Here is a 20,666-nt window from a genome sequence, read left to right on the forward strand (position 1 = left end):
TGGAATCAAAAACATTTGAGTTACATTTTTTTATAAAAGGTTCATGGCAGGAGGAGGGGGAGTCTATGCAGAGACCATCCTCTCCTGCCACCCAGACACATGGCCAAGTTGGTGAAGGTAAGTAAACTGTGTTTTTACTCTAATGTGCAATATTTGTTAGTGTAGAAAGTAAATGTGTGTGGGGCAGAGCAACAACACACCTCAGCTTATTAGGAGCTCGGCCTCCTCCCTTCCAACACACCTGATTAATCAAACTATTAGGTCAATAGGAAACTCAGACCCTGTGTGGATTGAATTGAACACCATTCCCAACATAGATATATCCATGGAGATTGAACGTAAAAATGTCAACATGTTGGCCATGAATTCACCTTACATGTGCCCTAAACATTTTTTGGGAATAAGCATTTAAATCTGACTAGACCAGCAATCTATCATGTTTGAGCAAGAATGTATGTAAAACAGGGCAAATATGCTACAGTGCCTAGTTTTTGATGTAGTGGTTTTGTGATTTCTTTGTTTATGCATTTTGCCTCCATGTAATTATCTTGTCTCTTTTTCTCCCCAGTGCTGATGGATCCATCGTTTGGAGACATGCGAGAGCTGCTGCGGTGGGCCGTCCACCGCATCCAAGTTTTGTAGCAGCAAATGGGGGTTGGTCCTGCTGCTGACCAACCCTTGCTCTTTGCGTTTTTTTATGAGATGATTTTATCCCTTTATTTATGCTTTATCGTTTTGTAAAATAAAGGTTTATTTTTTTAACATATTCAAATTTCTGTCTGTCTGTCATATTCAAACTTCAAAGTCTGTCATATATATAATAGAGATATAACTGGTACAATAATGATAAACATTTAATATTAGTGATTGGCTTGATGTTCGAGTTGAATGTAAGTTCGACTCGAACATCAGCTGTTCATGTGTTCGCTAAACACACAAACAAATGGGGCGCTGGGTGGGAAGCTCACTCGCTGATGAGCGCCCCATAATGCACTGCGCTTTTGCAGTGCATTGATTGCTGATGACTGGCCAAAGCATGCACCTGACCTGCATGCTTTGGCCAACTACAGATAAAAGTCCTGGCAGAGCCATGATTGGCCAAAGGCAGGGTGCCTTTAGCCAATCATGGCTCAGGGGCTAAGCCCACGCCCCACACTGTATAAGGCTGCCACTTATAGGGCAGGAGTGTATAGTATGTGACAATAGAGATGAAGCAGGTAGTTAGCGGATAGTGTGTTTTGTTATTTTAGTGCAGTGTACAGGCACAGTGGACTTTTAAAATGTATGGATATGTTGTAGTCCTGTGTCCCCTCTCGGTGCTCCCCAAGTTTGATGTCCCTGTCACTTATAGTTCGGGAGCAGTGCCATGCCATGCTGACCAGTATTTCCCATAGACGCCAATGTTATTGTTAATCTGGAATCTCTCTTTAACAGGGGGGGCCCCTAGATCCCGCCGCCCCTCCATGTTAATGGGTATTGGGTACATCGTACCCATACCCATTCACCAAAAAAGTATACAAAAAAATCACACACAAAAGACAGTTTTTGACAAGTCCTTTATTCAAAGACAATAAATAAATAAATATTTCCATCGTCAATCACGATGCCTGCTGCACCCGAAAAATCAAAAAAAATTGAAAGACTCTTCTGCGGCTTACCCGCCGAACTCAACAGCTCTTTTATAGGCAGGGGGTGGGGTCACCAGGTTATGTCCCCCGGGGGCACCGCCCCTTCTGACGTCATGTGACGCAATCAGAAATTCCTTAACTGGGAAGTTCCTTCATAGGGTATATGAAGGCTGTCCTCTATATATCCCAATGTAGAATCTACTTGCCCTAAATATCATGTCTCGGAGAGCACTTTCATACACATGGTATTGTCTTGTCCCACCTAAAGGCTTTCTGGGAAGAAGTGGCAGGTAAGAGTTTGGGATTTATTGTAGGCTCTCAAAACAGCAAGTAATGGATCCGTACAAGAGAATTATGTGTCTTGATATGTACCACTGTCTGCACTTAAAGAGGAAGTAAACCTTCCTCTGACACTTGTACCCAGTGGCGTCACTAGGGTTGGTGTCACCTGGTGCGGTAAAACATGGTGTCACCCCCCCCCCCCCTATATTCGGGCCGGGCAGCAGCTCAGCGTTGGGAGTTTTTTGTAGCAGGTTGCGACGGTCATTAAGGCCTAGAGGATAGCAGGTTAGGCACTTCCTAATGGCTCAGTTCCTAGGAGCAGTAACGGATAATGGCTGACAGGCCATCCTGCCAGACCCAGCAAAAATGCAGCAGTGATCCCTCTGGTTATACGTTCGCTCCCTCTGGGTTGACCAGGCTGACTTTGGTCAGTAATGTAGCCCGTCTGTACCCTGGCAATGACAAAGTCTTTCTCTCTCTGGTGGTGCTGGGCAGTGTGGCTCTTTCTGAGTTCCCCCAGCACAGTCCTTTCTTTATGGTGTAGCACTCCCTCCCTCAGCTTTTTCCCAGGTTCCCAGTCCTCAATCTCTCCCCGTAGCAGAGTGCATGCTGGGGGCTATGGTCTGCTCCCTGTGGACTACAAATGGGGCCGCCAATCTTCCGGGACTACATGTCCCATGATGCCCCCCTAGTCTCTTCTGATTGGCCCTGAGCGGTGGCCAATGGGAAGGGAAAAAGACTGGGCAGTAAGCTAGGCGGCAATCAGATGAGAGCCGCTCTCTCTTCTCCTGCACTGCTGACAGGAGAAAAGAGGGGGGGGAAGTGGGGAAGATAAACTGACAGCCCGCAGCTCGCTACCTGTTTTCTGGTGGACTGAGCGAGGAAAAGAGCCTGTTGTCACTGCTTAATCATACCTCCCTACTTTGAAATTCAGAATGAGGGACACTGGAGGAGTGAAAAGTTCTGCGGCATGCTAGGTCGCTGTAAATTGTGGGAGGAGCTAAAGGGATATGTTTAAACAAAACCCAGGCTTCCTTGTACCTATAAAATATGCTTTGATTGTTTTGTCTGAGCCTACCTAAAGAATAAATTCAATAAAATAGTCAGCGACTGCATAGCAACCAGCAACTGTTGAGACAATGAAGACTTTGGTGAGAAGTATATAATGTACAGTATTGTGTATATAGTGCGGGAGTGTGTAAAGCAGAGCACAGGGGTTGGGGAGTGCTGCAGCCAGTGACGGGTTTAGGATACAAAGCACAGGCTGCAGGGGTCCAGGGTGTGTAATGCAATGGGTTCAAGATTTAGATGAATGTAATGCACAGAAGGCTGTAGCCAGTGCCAGGTTTAGGAGTACATGATACACACAGAGAGCATTGTCCAGGAGTACATAATGCACAGAACGCAGGGCTCAGGAGTGTGTAATGTATAAAAAAAAAATAATCAGGAGTACAAAACAAAGAGTGCAGGAGACAGGGGTGTGTAACTCAGTGTAGGGGTAAGGAAAGGGCAAAATTCCTCCCACATACAAGAGATGGTCAGAGACTGTGGAAATAATACAGGAGGTGGTCAGAGACTACAGACATGATACAAGAGATGGTCAGAGACTACAGACATGATACAAGATATGGTCAGAGACTGCAGACATGATACAAGATATGGTCAGAGACTGCAGACATGATACAAGAGACTGCGGACATGATACAAGAGACTGTCAATGACTGTGGACATTATACAAGAGACTGTCAATGACCGTGGACATGATACAAGAGACTGTCAATGACCGTGGACATGATACAAGAGACTGTCTGAGACTGTGGACATGATACAAGAGACTGTCTGACACTGTGGACATGATACAAGAGACTGTCTGAGACTGTGGACATGATACAGGAGATGGTCAGAGACTGAAGACATTATACAAGAGATGGTCAGACACTGCAGACATAGTACAGGAGATGTCAGACACTGCAGACATAGTACAGGAGATGGTCAGACACTGCAGACATAGTACAGGAGATGGTCAGACACTGCAGACATAGTACAGGAGATGGTCATAGAATGTGGAAATAATACAGGAGATGATCAGAGACTGCAGACATAGTACAGGGGTTGTCGGAAGACTGCGGACATAGTACAGGGGTTGTTGGAAGACTGCGGACATAGTACAGGGGTTGTTGGAAGACTGCGGACATAGTACAGGGGTTGTTGGAAGACTGCGGACATAGTACAGGGGTTGTCGGAAGACTGCGGACATAGTACAGGGGTTGTCAGAAGACTGCGGACATAGTACAGGGGTTGAAAAAAGTCTGGTGCGCTAAATTGTTACCATCATGAACAAGTGTTATGTGATACCAAAACTTGACCTTATTAAACAATTGTGATGATTACAAAAAATTAAATACAGAGTGAATAAATATTCCTTGAAAGAATATTACTTAAAACAAAATTATGCAATTGTCACACACAATAAAAAAGTCCAAATGTGAAAAATGATGACAATCGTGATACAAATGGGATGTGAAGGTTTCCCACCACCTCACAGATTTGCTTCTTACCAGAATTGGGTTGGTAAAGGGCAGATAGCAGAAAAATCGGTCCAAATGCAAGGGGTGGGAATGCCACTTACCTCTCTGCACATGGACAGGATTAAGATATGACGGTCAACTTCCAACTACCTACACTTCTCATTGTCTCCTATGTATCAGATCTCCGTCTACCGCAGGTAATTCAAATACCGACTTCCCCACCAGGCGAAGTGGCTCCTCCCACTGATCCTACATCAAGAAGTAAAAGGACCTCGGATTGAGCTATATGCCAGGAGCGCCAGGAGTCCCTCTTTACATATGACCTCCAGAGAGTCTGCATAATAACCAATAGCCTGAAATAATTGGGATCTGGTAAGCAGCCCTTTTATATATAGGTGTGGGTCTCAGCACAGCACTCCCTCTTGGTTTCATCACAGAGGTTCCCCTTTGAACCGATTTTTCTGCTATCTGCCCTTTACCAACCCAATTCTGGTAAGAAGCAAATCTGTGAGGTGGTGGGAAACCTTCACTTTGTATCACAATTGTCGTCACTTCTGAATACCAGTTCACCACTATTTCACCTCCCAACATTCAGCACCTGTGGATTTTAATTGGACTTTATTTTGGGATTTATTGCACTTTTCACATTTGGACTTATTATTGTGTGTGACAATTGCATAATTTTGTTTTATCCTTGGTTCACACTTATGCGATGCGGGAAGGCTGTGAATTCGCAGCCTGTTCCCGCATCACAAACGCACCCTTGGCAGTTCACACTGCCATATGCGATACGCTGGGGGTGTCAATGTAATCTTAATGACACCTCCAGTTTGATCGCATATCGCAGTGCGATCTTACAGTTTGCACAGGATCGGATCGCACAAGTGTGAACCGCTGTGCGATCCGATCCTGATGCGGCTCAAAAAAAGGGTCCTGTGCGATTTTACTGCGGGTGCAGTGCGAATTTAGCCATACAAAGTGTATGGCTGAATTCGCACCGCACAGCCGATTGCATATAATGAAGGAGCAGTGCACTCCGATATTACATGCGAGCGCCGCACTTGCACAAATGTGAACCGGCTGTTAAGTAATATTCTTTCAAGGAATATTTATTCACTCTGTATTTTATTTTTTGTAATCATCACAATTGTTTAATAAGGTCCAGTTTTGGTATCACATAACACTTGTTCATGATGGTAACCATTTAGTGCACCAGACTTTTTTCATCACTATTTATTCCTATTGGATCTTTGGTTGCAGCTCACATACATTTATCAGTGCACTTTTCCACATACATTATAGTACAGGGGATAATGGAGACTGGGAGCATGCTTCTGTAGTTTACAAGAGACTGGACACATAGTACATGGTATATTACAGCAGCACTCTCCTAAAACATAAAATACTGTTGAAGTTCAATTTTGTTGAAGTTAAAAAGAACATGAACAATCCTTCCAGTTATAATGTGCCAGCAGTGCAAGGGTTACCTGCAATTTACCTTGTCCTACTAACGCTTCTTCTTCTATCCTGACAGAGAATGCCATAATCAGCAGCGTGGTGTGCCTCCTCCCCCTCCTCCTCTGTGTACACAGGAAGTAAACATCACAGCTTAAGGAGGAGGGGCGGCTTTAGTTCAGTGTACTCCGTACATACACTACAGTGAGAAGTGTAGACTGGAGGCAGCTGGGGAGACATCCCGGGCTGGTGTCACCCCTCTGGCGGGTGTCACCCGGTGCGGACCGCCCCCCCGCACCCCCCATAGTGACGCTACTGCTTGTACCTATAGGTAAGCCTATGATAAGGCTTACCTATAGGTAGTGTAAATATCTCCTAAACATGTACCGTTTAGGAGATATTTACCTTACATGCAGCCAGTGACGTCACTAGCGCATGCGCTCTGAAGGAACGGCCGCTGGTGCCGTTTCTTCAGAGACCCGTGACTGTCGGCTCCCGCGCGCGTGCGCGGGAGTGACATCACCGCGGCTCCGGCCAATAAGATGGCCGGATGCCGAGATCCCGGAAGACGGGCGACTGGACATGTCGCCCGTCATAGAGGTGAGCGGACGGCACGGCGGGGGCTCGTTCTAAGGGAAGTATTTCATAATGAGCTCGTATGCGATGCATACTAGCTCATTATGTCTTTCTCTTTCAGCTTGTAAAAAAAAAATTAACGGAGTTTACAACCTCTTTAATATGACTTGGTACCTTAGGATTTCACCTCTGTAACCTCCCTTATGTGTCAGTAAAAAATGTTTACATTATTTTATTTTCTGTTTGTTTTGCTTCATACTGTAATGTGGTTTTTGGAAAACACAATACAGTAAACCCTACTGTTAAAAAAAGAAATTAAAAATAAGCATGACATCGCTGAAAGCTGAAAATTGGCCTGGGCAGGAAGGGGTATTGAAGTGGTTTAAATAAAAGCATGACAAAACGTATCTTTATTTGGTAAACCACTAGCATCATCAATCCACCATGTAATGGAGATGAACAAAAGAAGGCATGTTTGAAGACCAGCCTGTGTGACAACCATGTCCTTCTCCACAGATGGAATGGCAAAATGGGTGTAGCTACGAAGGAACAGGAAGGGTGTTATTTGCAGGATTACCAGGTTAAAATACAGTGAAAAAAACATGAAAAAAAAGAAAATGAATGCAGACACCTTATTTAAGTAAGATAAGTAAGTAAGAACTGTTAAACTGGAATATTAATGTTTTGGTTTTGGTTTTAGGTTTGCATCTCTTATAGAAAATGTGATCCAACATGGATATACACTGAACAAAATTATAAATGTGCTTTTGTTTTTGCCCCCATTTTTCATGAGCTGAACTCAAAGATCTAAGACTTTTTCTATGTACACAAAAGGCCCTATTCTCTCAAATATTGTTCACAAATCTTTCTAAATCTGTGTTAAGCCCCATACACACACGCAGATCGTCGTCATACAAATGTTCGTCTTTTCTCCCCGGGATGTCGGTGTCTGTTGAAAAGTGCAAAGACAGCACAAGGACAGCACAAGAATTTTGTCCGCAGACTTCAGCTGACTGCAGAAGTGATGTCATGTAATGGTTAACTTTCCCTGTGTTTTTTATTTTCTGAGCATGCCCAGTCTTGCAAATCTGCGGTCTGTCGGCTGATTTCTGTACTGACAGGCGAACAATCGTCCGTTCTGGTGTCTGCAGACAAAAATTTTCATGTTTGCAAGAAAGACTCTTGTCCGCGGATTGTGTGCAGACATCTGTCGGAGGCACCATACTAACACGCATACAATCGGCAGATCTTTCGTCCGCCGACGTTTGTATGACGACGATCTGCGTGTGTGTACGGGGCTTTAGTGAGCACTTCTCCTTTGCCGAGATAATCCATCCACCTCACAGGTGTGGCATATCAAGATGCTGATTAGATAGCATGATTATTGCACAGGTGTGCCTTAGGCTGGGCACAATAAAAGGCCACTCTAAAATGTGCAGTTTTATCACACAGCACAATGCCACAGATGTTGCATGTTTTGAGGAAGCGTGCAACTGGCATGCTGACTGCAGGAATGTCCACCAAAGCTGTTGCCTGTAAATTGAATGTTCATTTCTCTACCATAAGCCGTCTCAGAGAATTTGGCAGTACATCCAACCAGCCTCACAACTGCAGACCACGTGTAACCACACCAGTTTACCACACCTCCACATCCAGCATTTTCACCTCCAAGATTGTCTGAGACCAGCCACCCGGACAGCTGCTACAACAATCGGTTTGCATAACCAAAGAATTTCTGCACAAACTGTCAGAAACCATCTCAGGGAAGCTCATCTGCATGCTCGTCGTCCTCATCGGTGTCTTGACCTTACTGCAGTTCGTCCTCGTAACCGACTTGACGGCTTCTGGCACTTTGGAGAGGTGTTCTCTTCACAGATGAATCCCGGTTTTCTTAGATCTTTGAGTTCAGCTCATGGAAATGGGGGCAAAAACAAGTGTTGCATTTATAATTTTGTTCAGTATATAAAAGGGACTTTTCTTCTGACCAAGGTCAGTAGCTCAGACAAGCAGCTTTTTCAATCGTAAACTACAACCCTCAAGCAGGCCAAATCTGGATATGAAAAAGAAGGATTGAGAATCATAACCCCTAAAGTATTTTACCCCTTTAGCACGCTTGATTTAACCACTTCTAGACAGGGCAGTTAGACCCCCTTCCTGCCCAGGCCAATTTTCACCTTTTAGCGCTATTGCATTTTGAATGACAATTGCGCGGTCATGCAACACTGTACATAAACCAAATTTATGTAATTTCCCCCCCACAAATAGAGCTTTCTTTTGGTGGTAATTGATCACCGCAAGGTTTTTTCTTTTTTGCTAAACAAATAAAAAAGTCTGAAAAGTTTGAAAAAAAAAAAAGTTTTTTTGTTTATGTTATACAATTTTGTAAATAAATAAGTTTTTTTCCTGCACCGATGAGCACTGATGAGACTGCACTGACAGGCACTGATGAGGAGGCACTGATGGGGTGGCACTGAAGGGGTGGCACTCATAGGCGGCACTGATAGGCACTGATATGTGGCACTGATAGGTAGCACAGATATGCAGCATTGGTGGGCACTGATAGGCGGCATTGATGGGCACTGATAGGCGGCACTGATGGGCACTAATGGGCACTGATAGGCGGCACTGGTGGGCAATAATGGGCACTGGTGGGCGGCACTGATAGATGGCAATGATGGGCACTGGTGGGCAACACTGATGAGGAGGGCACTGGCGGGCAGCACTGATGGGGAGGGCACTGGGGGGCTCCCTTAGCCTTGATTGCCATCCCTGGTGGCCATAGTGGGCATCCCTGGGGTCATGGGTGGGCATCCCTGGGGTCATGGGTGGGCATCCCTGGTGGTTCTAGTGGCACCCCCCCCCCCCCCCCGAGGGTCTGCACTGGTAATCAATGATCTGATTACCAGCGCAGACCCCCCCCCCCCGTCAGGAGAGCCGCAGATCGGCGCTCCTAAACTCGTGCCTGTCCGGCACGTACTGAGGAAAGCCGATCAACGGCTCTTCCTGTTTACTATGTGACCAGCCGTGATTGGACAGGGCTGGTCAGATGGTAAAGAGCCTACGTCAGTAGGCTCTTTACCGAGATCGGAGATGCGGGGAGTCAGACTGACACGCCGCATCACCGATCGCCGCTCTGCTCGCCCCCGGGGGGCGCGTAGAGCGCATTATCCTGCCGCCGTCATATGACGTCCGGTCGGGATAATGCAGCCACTTTCCCAATGTCAAACGCCTATAGGGCAGGCGGAAAGTGGATAATATTGGCCCCATAAAAAGTTTACAGTATACTCTTTCTCCCTTCACTCCTCTGCCACTCTGTTCACTGCAAAGAGACCTGTGAAGGTACTGTCTTATTTTGGACATACATAAGACAACAAAAGGTCAATCTCATTCTTAATGACTTCTGGACCTGGGTGGAGATTGTTGGGCAGGTAGTGACAGGATGTCATATCCCAAGCATCTATAATGGTGACCGCCATTCCCTTGAAGATTGCCCTCAATAAAATGTCCAACTGAAGGGATAACCAGTCACTGAGATGTACTGTCTTAGACCCTGTATTGGCAGATTTTATTATTACAGTGGTCTGAGGGCTACGGAAAAGCAGAGATTTAATTGCATGATGAACTCTCTCAAGCCTTTGCAGGTAGACCTTCACAGGGTAAGTAGTGAAATGTGCGAATAAGGTTATCACAATTACAGTCTGAGGCCCTCCACTAATCCTAGCCAGGTCTGCTGCTTCATAATGCAGGTCAGCCACCATGCTCTTCATTGTCCTTAGGGGGAGTCCATGAGCGCGCCATCGTAAGGCCAAACCAGCACTGGGTTCCACCGCCAACAAAGGACCTGATTGGTAAGTTACATGTAGATCAATTCTCTTAAGACCTAAAGAGAAAAGGAAAGAGGTAAAATGCATTTGTTATTGGACACCAGTTCTTAACTTTTTTGCCCTCTTCCAGGGAGAGTAACAAAAAAATCAACTTCAAAATTATTCTGTGGTTTGCCCATGAAAAGCAAAGTGTAAGTTAAAGTAAATGTAAACCTTAAGAGTGAACTTCTCTTATTTTGGTTTGTTAAATATAGAATTGAAAGAGTCTTGATATCTATTCTGTGCAAAAACATACCTCTTGATCTTGCTGGAAATACAGCTCTGTCCAGGGCTCTCTGCAGTTATCTAATGCATGGTGAACAGCCCTACGCAGTTCACTTCTGTGCACTACAGAACACCTCCCCTGTTCTCGTAAGATAAGGAGAGGGAAGGTGATTTCCTGTCCTAGGTTGACAAAATTGCTCCTTCATAGGTACAGAATAGTGAGTGAGTATTGTCACCAGGTGAAAATAGAGTTTTAAGTACATGTAATAGGCCCCCCCCCCCCCCCAGTTGCACATGTTCACCCTGCCATGCCACTCAAAGTAAAGTGTGGCACCCTATTTGTATATACAAAGGGGTTGATTTACTAAAACTGGAGAACGCAAAATCTGATGCATATATGCAAAGAAATCAATCAACTTCCAGGTTTTTTTTTTTTTTTTTAATTGAGCAAGCTGAAGTTAGAAGCTGATTGGCTACCATGCACAGCTGCGCCATTTTGCACTCCAGTTTTAGTAAAACAACCCCAAAGTATTTATAAAGCCTGGTACACACATGCACAGTTTTTATTTTGTTCAACCCAGCAGGCTGAATGTAAAAAACTGAGCAGTTCGCTGTATTAACTGTGCGATTTAGTACAGTGATCTCCCTCGCGGTGCTATTGTGTTCTGACAGTGGCACATTCCCCTGCCAGAACACACAGGTCAGTGCTTGCAGCCATTGGCCAGCCAGTCGTGAGAGCTTTACACATGGCTTGAAAGTTGGCAAGTAACTGCCGAACCTACCGTTTTTGGTAGATTTTTAGCCTGTATGTTGCTAGCTTAACACTAAGTAATGAACCAAGGGGGTAAACATGAGATCCAGGAAATTAGCATTTAGAGTAAATAGATACCCAACATCTCAAGGCTTTAAGTGACTGTAAATTATTATTTTTTAATTTTTTTAATAACAAACATGATATACTTAACTACTCTGTGCAATGGTACAGTGCGACCCAGAGCCTCCTCTTCTTCAGTCCCTCGCCAGCTCCTCCTCCTCAGTCACAGACAGTGCAGCTCGCCCCCCTCCCCTGGCTCACCTATGGCTCACCTATGGCTCCTGCTGCTCTCAGTCTGTGTTTTGAGTGTAGGGAGAGAAGTCAGAGCTGCTGCAGACATGCACAGCGCTGGATCAGGTGAGGTAAGTCTTTTGGAGGGAGGAAGAAGTGAGGGGGTGATAGTGATGGCTAAACATTTTTTACCTGAATGCAGGTAATAGGCTTTAGAACCACCATCAAATTGTGTGCACCAGTCAAATGGTGACTTTGGTACCCCAAATCTTCCATAGGCAACACTTTAGCCCCGATAGGTCACCATTTTAGAGATAATCATAAATAATGGGCCTAGAGTCATTGCTCTATCTTTGTTGTTCATGGTGATATGTAATGTGTTGCACAATCAACATATTTGCACTTATGTTCCCCCCGATGCATGTGTTTTCGTTAATATGTGGGGGAGATCAAATTTTTTGGAAGAGAGGGTTTAAAAGGTCTAAAAATAATAATACTAATAAGACATCAGGGGTTTTCAACACCTAATGTCCCATCTGCCCTCCATTGAAGCAAACTGAGTGCAGATCACGTTCCATTAACCTTTTCCCCAACCACAGTGGCTAGGGAAAGTGAGAGCAGAACCTGGAAGTGACGTAATACAAGTTGTGTTTAGTTTCTTACAGACGTTCCCTGGTCTCCCTCTCCTCTATGTGTCAGCACCCACCATGCCGATACCAGGTCTGCAGATGGGAGCACAGAGCCCAGGCAACAAGACAGGGGTGCATGCAGGGGGAAGGACAAATGTACCAGAGGTGTGTGGAAATGATTGAGTGGCTGTACAGCTGCCTGATCCCTTCATTGTGACAGTTGGCTTTTCAGATTTACACTCAGTAAATTTGCTCTCAGTTTTTAAATCCCCCCCCCCCCCCCCAATTTATGCCATACATCAGTTGCAGCGAAAGAGTTTACTGCAGCCTCATGAAGACTCTGGTCTGTTCTGGAAATGTTGGGAAACCTATTACAAAATTGCAAAGAAAATACACAAATACCATGAAGAAGATAAAACCTTACTTGGGATGAACCTTTCCAGGTACTCGAACCACTGACGCAGTGTGGAGTCTCCAAACATGTGGATGTCTTTCCCTTTAAGGCATGCCAAGGCATCAGCTGGAAGAGGGAAATGTCTTGCTGAGCATGTCAAACTGATCCAGGTGTTCATATAGTAATATCCCGATGGCGTCGGAGATTCCAGGCCAGGCTTACATGGGGGGAGGTTGGATGTGAGGGCTGCAAAATAGTGGGGGAGAAAAAAGACACAATATGGACAAAACTCAAATGAAAGGGTCACTCTAACCCAAATGTCCCATCTTTTAAGTGCTAGTATATTCACTACATTTGATATTTTAGGTGTAATTGTGTTTTTATTTTGTTACAAATATTAAAGTACTACATGAAGAAGCTTTTTTTTTTTTTTTTTTTTTTTTTTTATTTTGTCCGTTCTGTACTAGGAGCTTAGCTACTTTAAAGGGAGATCAACCACCATGAGAGACCTGATGGTGTGGGAATGGGGCATATGCTCTTAGACAGGAAGTCAGGAGAGTTTTTGAGCTACTTTTGACCTACCTTAAGTGTGGTTATGCACCTTTAATAAGTTTGTACTGACACAGGGGCCCAGTGATGGAATAGGGAGGCATGGCTGATGAGTGAAAATATTTACTGAATCTCGGGCTCCATTTAGGAGACTATTTTGTGGATGAAGCCTGCAAACCTACTTCATTCATTAATACATTGTAAGAATATTGTCGCAAAGTGTTTTGTTTATTGCTTATGTGGTGATCATAAAAGTCTTGCCAACAAACCTAGAAATTATTCTATATGGCATGACCATCACATCTATACAAGCTTCCAAAACCATGAGTAATAAGTTGGGTTAAAGCCCATCTTTGTGTCTCCACTTTTTTAAGTAGGCTTTCCATATGATTTTGGAGTGTATCTGTGGAAATTTCTGCCCATTCAATCAAAAGGGTATTTGTGCAGTCAGTTACTGATGTTGGACAAGAAGACTGGGCTCGTTATCGACATTCAAATGCATCCCATGCATCTGTCTCCTCTGCCAGGAGTGTGTGTTGTTACAACCACCAATCACTCTCCCATATATATCCCCCCAATTGCTTGGACTGTCCCACCTGGGCCAGCTGTCCCCCATGCCCTGCCAGATCATCGGGCCAGTAGACACAAGTAGCTAGGCGGGACACTCTATGTGGTCCAATGTCACCTCTGGCATGAACAGGGTTGGAGGTGGGCTGGTCCCTGCTATTGGGGGGGATATATATAGAAGATATATAGATTACCCATGGAGTTTGTGGTTCTTCTCTATCCCATATCTTGTTGGGTTTAATGTTCTACTATCTTGCAGGTAAGGCATGTATGGCTTTCCCCACATTGGCTGGGTCTTAGCTTTAGCCTGGGTCTATTTTTGCACCTCCCCCATGACCTTCCCTTAGCTGTTCTTTGTGTGTCCTCTCTCAGGGGCACTTCTGGGGCGGGATGGTTGGATCCTCTCTAGGGGGGGGTGGGGGAGATTGGTTAGGAATTCCGTGTGGTGGTGCTTTGTTTAGTTTTTTTCCTCTCCCTCTTTCTTCTTTCCACCATCTCTGAAATATGATTTGATGTATTGATTGGAATATAATTGTGAAATTATATTATGGTAACATATGATTTTTTTTCCTATTATGCTTGTAATTGAATTGATACAGCCATATTATCTTTCGATCCTGAAGAAGCACTGTAAGCAAAACGTATTGATCCAGCATGCCTCCTTTATAGTGTCTATATCAGTGATGGTGAACCTTGGCACCCCAGATGTTTTGGAACTACATTCTGCAGTGTAGTTGAGAATCATAGGAAATGTAGTTCCAAAACATCTGGGGTGCCAAGTGTGACAGAACCCACTGTCACTGTGTGTTTTGGAAGGGACTGTACACGTGCCTCCTACCGACAGACTTTGGGCCAGAAGATACTGGAGACCTGGAGACATGCTGGCATTGAGTTAATGTAATGTAATGTAATGCTACAGCCCTTCTCTCCCCCCCCCCCCGCCCCTCTTGTTGCTGTGTCTAATTGTGTTGAGTCATAACACATAGACGATGGTCTGGACTGGAGACATCTCTCCGCAGGGGGTGTGTATTGAGGGACTGCCTGTTTACCATAATCTCATTAGGTTATCTGTAGCCTGTTTCAATGTACAAATGTTCAGTCCCCATTGGTTGTTCCTTGTCCCCTTCCCCCCTTTGGCAAGGCTAAGGGGAGTGTCCCTAGCTGTGTGTAAAACTGTATGTCTTGGAATTTAATAAACAGTTTAAGCTCTGCATGGTTAACCCTCAACACCTGTGTGGATTTTCTCATGATTGAGGGGTTACGGGCTGGGTATGGCTAATCGGCAGGCTGTGGGTGCGTTTGGAGGACAGGAGACACCGGTCTGGCGGATGTGCCCACCGGGGGTATCTAAGATCCATCACACCAAGGTTCGCCATCACTGGTCTATATGTTATAAGTAATTGTGGTTTGAAATATCCAAGCATGTCTCTATTATAACTGTGGATTTGATCAATGTGATATGGCTTAATATGTGATGTAGTGCAGAGATTTAACGATTAGCTTTTCATTTTTGTAATAAAGAGTTTGGATTTTATTTGTGTGGCAGTTTTTGGTTCCTATTGTTGGCACATTTAAAGTCCCACTTTATAATATTCCTCTCCCCTTTGGGGCTGTATAAAGAATATTTTTTTTTTCTTGTGATTCTAACAACAGGAATGGTTCCTCCATAGGTGTGTGTTTCAACTTCATCCACATAATAAAAACAAACAGTAAATAAACATGCTGGTACTTAGCCGGTTCACACTACCACTACCAGAAAGTCGCCCCGTGACTTGAAGAGACTTGTTTAGAGACTTGGAAGAGACTTGTGCACTACTTTGAAGAGACTTAAATGATAGGCGACTTTGTCTGTGGGGAATGCCTGGCTAATCTCTTTCTTCTTCCTGGAAAGTCTGATAACAAGTCGTGTCAATTAAGATAAGGAGGCAACTCCCATTGAAGTATATGGGACAGTCGGATCACAGGTCGCCTCAAAGTAGTACAGGACCCTTTTCTGAAGTCGGAGCAACTTCAGTAGTGCCAATTAAGACGGCACTGATTGATTAACATTGCTTTTGTTATGTCAAGCTACCTGGGGCAACACAAGTTGCCTCACAAGTCACGCTAGTGTGAATGGGCTCTGAGACAATCCTTTATAAAAAAAAAAAAAGTATGACCCACTGATAGAAAAAAAACACCAACACACTCAGTGCCAGCACTCGCTCGCTGAATGATGCCACTGACCAAATACAGATATGACTATATTTGGTCAGTGACACCACGAGGATTCCCAGTGACATAATTGAACAAGTATGGCCATGTCCAAATTTGGCGTCACCTGGGAGCTGTCACTCATAGTCAGCAATTATTGGGATTGGACCTTTTGACAGGTTTTTTTTTCCCTTGGCAGAATGGTGGGCATAATTCATCATGATTCACTTAATGTGAATGACATGAATCCCTGGTTGGAAATCCCTGGCTGACAGCTGAGTAAGCCAGGCAATGATGGAAAAGGGAAAAGTCTCCCTAACAACCAGCCCCAGTGGAAAGTTGCCTCATTTAGCATCAGTAGTAATGGCTATGCTGAATGCATCATTTCCAGCTGGAGCCAGAGGATCGGCTTGACCGAACACCCATTTAGTTCAGCCACCTATCAAACCTCTAAGCAAGCACAATTCAGTCCCAACATCAGTTTGGACCAAACCAGGAGATCATCTGTCAATGGGCTAACCTGAATAGGCATACACCTGGCAGATGTGCCAATCTTTAATATGGCCACACTAATGTGTGCAGGAATAAGCGCAGATGTTTAGCTAAAGATCATGCGCGATGGTGCACATTTGTGCGCACAGAGCTTGCATTAGTTACTGGCCCCCAATGGCCTTTATAAGGACTGCACTCTTGCTTAGAAGTTGCTGGTTTATTGTCGGCTTCCTGTATCCTGTGTGCTTTATACTCTTGGATTACCTGTTACCGACTCAGCTTGTTCCCTGGACCTGTCTATAGCTTCTCTCCTGGCCCTGACCTCAGCTTGCTCTCATGGACTGCTTCTGCTTTCTCCCAGTGTATGACCCTGGTCTGTTCCTGACTTTGATTATCTTCTGTTTCTTACTGATCCTCTGTATATGACCCTGGTACTGGCTCCTGACTATGCATTCTGCTCTAGCCTGCTGCTCAGACATGACCTGCTCATCCAAAGCGTCATCTAGCCTACCGTCATCCTGGTCTGGCTCTGCCTTCGGAGGGAGACCCTTCAACAGAAGCCATCAGGCAGCCATGCAGCTGGCAACCAGTGCTTCATTAGGTGCAGCACCTACTGTCATCACCTTCAGGGGTGTTCTGCACTCAGCTGCAAGGGGAGCCCTCTCATCACTTCGGCCTCTGATCAGGTAAGTGACATTATCCCCTAGTCACAGGTGGGGGTTAGGAGGAGGCAGTGTTACTGAACTATGCAAGAGAAAAATCAGGTCTCCTGCCCTGCAAGGTGGGGCTGTGTTGTGGTACAAAGCTGTGCAAATTGCAGAATTGGATTGACAAAAACTCCTTTGGCAGGTAAAATAGTTACCATATATTTTACTATATACAGTGCCTTGAAAAAGTATTCACACCCCTTAAAGTTTTTCACATTTTGTTATGTTACAGCCAAAAACGTAAATGTATTTTATTTGTATTTTATGTGATAGACCAACATAAAGTGGCACATAATTGTGAAGTTAAAGGAAAATGATAAACTGTAATATTTTGTACAAGTAAATATCTGAAAAGTGTGGCACACATTTGTATTTAGCCCCTTTTACTCTGATACCCCTAACTAAAATCTAGCGGAACCAATTGCCTTCAGAAGTCACCTAATTAGTAAATAGACTCCACCTGTGTGTAATTTATTCTCAGTATGAATAAAGCTGTTCTGTGAAGCCCTGAGTGGTTTGTTAGAGAGCCTTAGTGAACATACAGCATCATGAAGGCCAAGGAACACACCAGAAAGGTCAGGGATAAAGTTGTGGAGAAGTTGTTAGGTTATAAAAAAAATCCCAAGCTTTGAACATCTCACGGAGCACTGTTCAATCCATCACCTAAAAATGGAAAGAGTATGGGACAACTGCAACCCTACCAAGACATGGCCGTCCACCTAAACTGACAGGCCGGGGCAAGGAGAGCATTAACCAGAGAGGCAGCCAAGAGACCCATGGTAACTCTGGAGGAGCTGCAGAGATCCACAGCTCAGGTGGGAAAATCTGTCCACAGGACAACTATTAGTATCACTCCACAAATCCAACCTTTATGGAAAAGTGGCAAGAAGAAAGTAATTGTTGAAAGAAAGTCATAAAAAGTCTCGTTTTCAGTTTGTGAGAAGCCATGTGGGGGACACAGCAAACATGTGGAAGAAGGAGCTCTGGTCAGATGAGACCAAAATTGAACTTTTTGGGCCTAAAAGCAAAACGCTATGTGTGACGGAAAACTAACACCGTATGTCACCCTGAACACACCACCCCCACCGTGAAACACAGTGGTGGCAGCAGCATGTTGTGGGGATACTTTTCTTCAGCAGGAACAGGGAAGCTGGTCAGAGTTAATGGGAAGATGGATGGAGCCAAATACAGGGCAATCTTAGAAGAAAACCTGTTAGAGTTTGCAAAAGACTTGAGACTGGGGCGGAGGTTCACCTTTCAGCAGGATAACGACTCTAAACATACAACCAGAGCTACAATGGAATGATTTAGATCAAAGCATATTCATGTGTTAGAATGGACCAGTCAAAGTCCAGACCTAAATCCAATTGAGAATCTGTGGCAAGATTTGAAAATTGCTGGTCACAAACGCTCTCCATCCAATCTGACCGAGCTTAAGCTATTTTGCAAAGAAGTGGGAAATGGGAAAAATGTAACTCTCTAGATGTACAAAGCTGGTAGAGACATCCCCAAAAAGACTTGCAGCTGTAATTGCAGTGAAAGGTGGTTCTGCAAAGTATTGACTTTGAATACAAATGCACACCACACTTTTCACATATTTATTTGAAAAAAAATTTTGAAAACCATTTATCATTTTCATTCCACTTCACAATTATGTACCACTTTGTGTTGGTCTATCACATAAAATCCCAATAAAATACATTTATATTTTTGGTTGTAAAATTACAAAAGTGGACAATTTCAAGGGGTATTAATACTTTTTCAATGCATTGTATTTTATCTTTGTATGTAGCTGTTTGCCTGGAGTTATTCTTTAAAGCAGAACCCCAGCCAAATATTACAAAATAACAATAAAATCTGATTAAAACATCAAATAACAATAACAGTGTTTTCTATAACATTCATCTTCGATCCACAGATATCCTCCACTGTACTTTTTTCTGCCACTAGATGCCCTTGGTCTTATGGCCAGCATCATTCAACCCAGTTCTTCTGTGCCTAGGTCATCCTGGACCCACCCCCGCCTGTGACTGGACAGTGAAAAGAGAAGCAGCAAAGTGATGGGTTCATCTCTCTTTTACTCTGCTTTCTCCACCTATCAGCATGCTTCATGTCAGCACAGGAACTGATAGGCTTCTTCTGCTGCTTCTCCCTCTCCTACTCCAGCCCTATTGTACAGGGAGTGCAAGAGGCTGACAACAAGTCAGATTCAGGCACAATGCTTGCATTTGAAAAAATACATTTAATAATTTATTAATGAATACCAAGCAACATTAATCCATGTCATTTATATCTGCCTGGAGTTCAGCTTTAAAACTTTATGGAAAGATCACAACCTTGTTTGACTTGCCTGTTCTGGGAAGGCCCTACAATATGTTGCATGCCTTCTAAGACTGGGGTCCTACAATCGGATAACTGCATGCAGAACTTCTGAGGAACTACAGACAAAACAACAGCAATCTGAAATATTGTTCTAGCATTTAGTTACTTAAAATTCCCTAAAAATCTTACCCAGTGAATTGTTATTTGACTTCACCTTGATTGTAGGAACTGACCCTTTGATTGCCTGGTATGTAACAGAGCTGAAAAAGAACATCATTCAGTTAAAGAGTTTTAATTTTACCAATAGCAAAACTACACCTATTATGTCGCTTTTCCACTGCATGGAACCGAACAGTTCGGCTCGCTTTTGTGCTTTTCCACTGCTGGTACCGCATGGTATGGTGTAGGAACGGTTCGGTACGGTACGGCCGCACTTTTCCACTGCATGGAACCGAATGGTACGGCTCTCAAAAACAGTACCACCTCGATTGTGGTTCCAAGAGGTACCATACCCGGTACCATATCCCACAATCCTTTGCATGCAGTCACTACTAGCCACTGATTGGTCAGAGAATCCCACCCACCCCGTTGTTATCCAACCCACTTAACTTTTGTACTACTTTAGTGGAAAAGCAAACCATACCGTACCGCACCGAACCATTCCAACACCGTACCATGCGGTACCAGCAGTGGAAAAGAAAACCGGGCCAAGCAGGGCCGAGTAGAGCCGAGCCGGTACTTGCAGTGGAAAAGTGCCATTAGTAGTGTGAGCAGATGTCCTCGGTTTCCAAACACAGTCCGCAGATCGAGTGTGTTGTCACCTGTACAGCATCCCCAGAACCATCCTGGCTATAAGAATTGGCATCCCTGCTTTATGAGGGGGCATTATATTTCATCTCCATCCACTCACAACTCTGCCTGAGTTCCAACCAACAGCACAACACAGACCTTCAGTGTTGATTGGCGGCATTGGCTCCCTGTTTCTGTTGTTGTAATTGGCCATATGAAGAGAAAGGGAGGGGACACCACACTGATGAAGGCAACAGCCAATGCAATCTATTTGGTCTACTGACATCATATAAATCATGAAGTTTTAACCCTCCCCAACCCCCCCCCCCCCATGCTTTTGTGTACTTGGATGGACTGGAATCGGGTATATCCTGACCTACCAAGATGCTATACGGTTCTGGATGTTCACAATACAAAGACTCAAA

The 20,666-nt window shown here is 44.3% G+C and overlaps 1 protein-coding gene across 1 annotated transcript in view; it reads right to left on the minus strand.

Annotated features, from left to right (window-relative positions):
* Positions 1-9,804: 9,804 nt before the first annotated feature.
* Positions 9,805-20,666, minus strand: part of LOC309553977 (NXPE family member 3-like) — a gene marked incomplete at its 5' end in the record, with an annotated part of 49,630 nt that continues 38,768 nt past the window's right edge. The window contains 3 exons of the mRNA XM_082255496.1: positions 9,805-10,349; positions 12,656-12,871; positions 19,642-19,712. Coding sequence (XP_082111622.1) covers positions 9,817-10,349; positions 12,656-12,871; positions 19,642-19,712 — 820 coding nt within the window. The 3' untranslated portion in view covers positions 9,805-9,816. The remainder of the gene's footprint in view (positions 10,350-12,655; positions 12,872-19,641; positions 19,713-20,666) is intronic.

This window comes from Pelophylax lessonae (assembly GCF_965119305.1).
Source record: "Pelophylax lessonae genome assembly, chromosome: 4".
Classification (NCBI taxonomy): domain Eukaryota; kingdom Metazoa; phylum Chordata; class Amphibia; order Anura; family Ranidae; genus Pelophylax; species Pelophylax lessonae.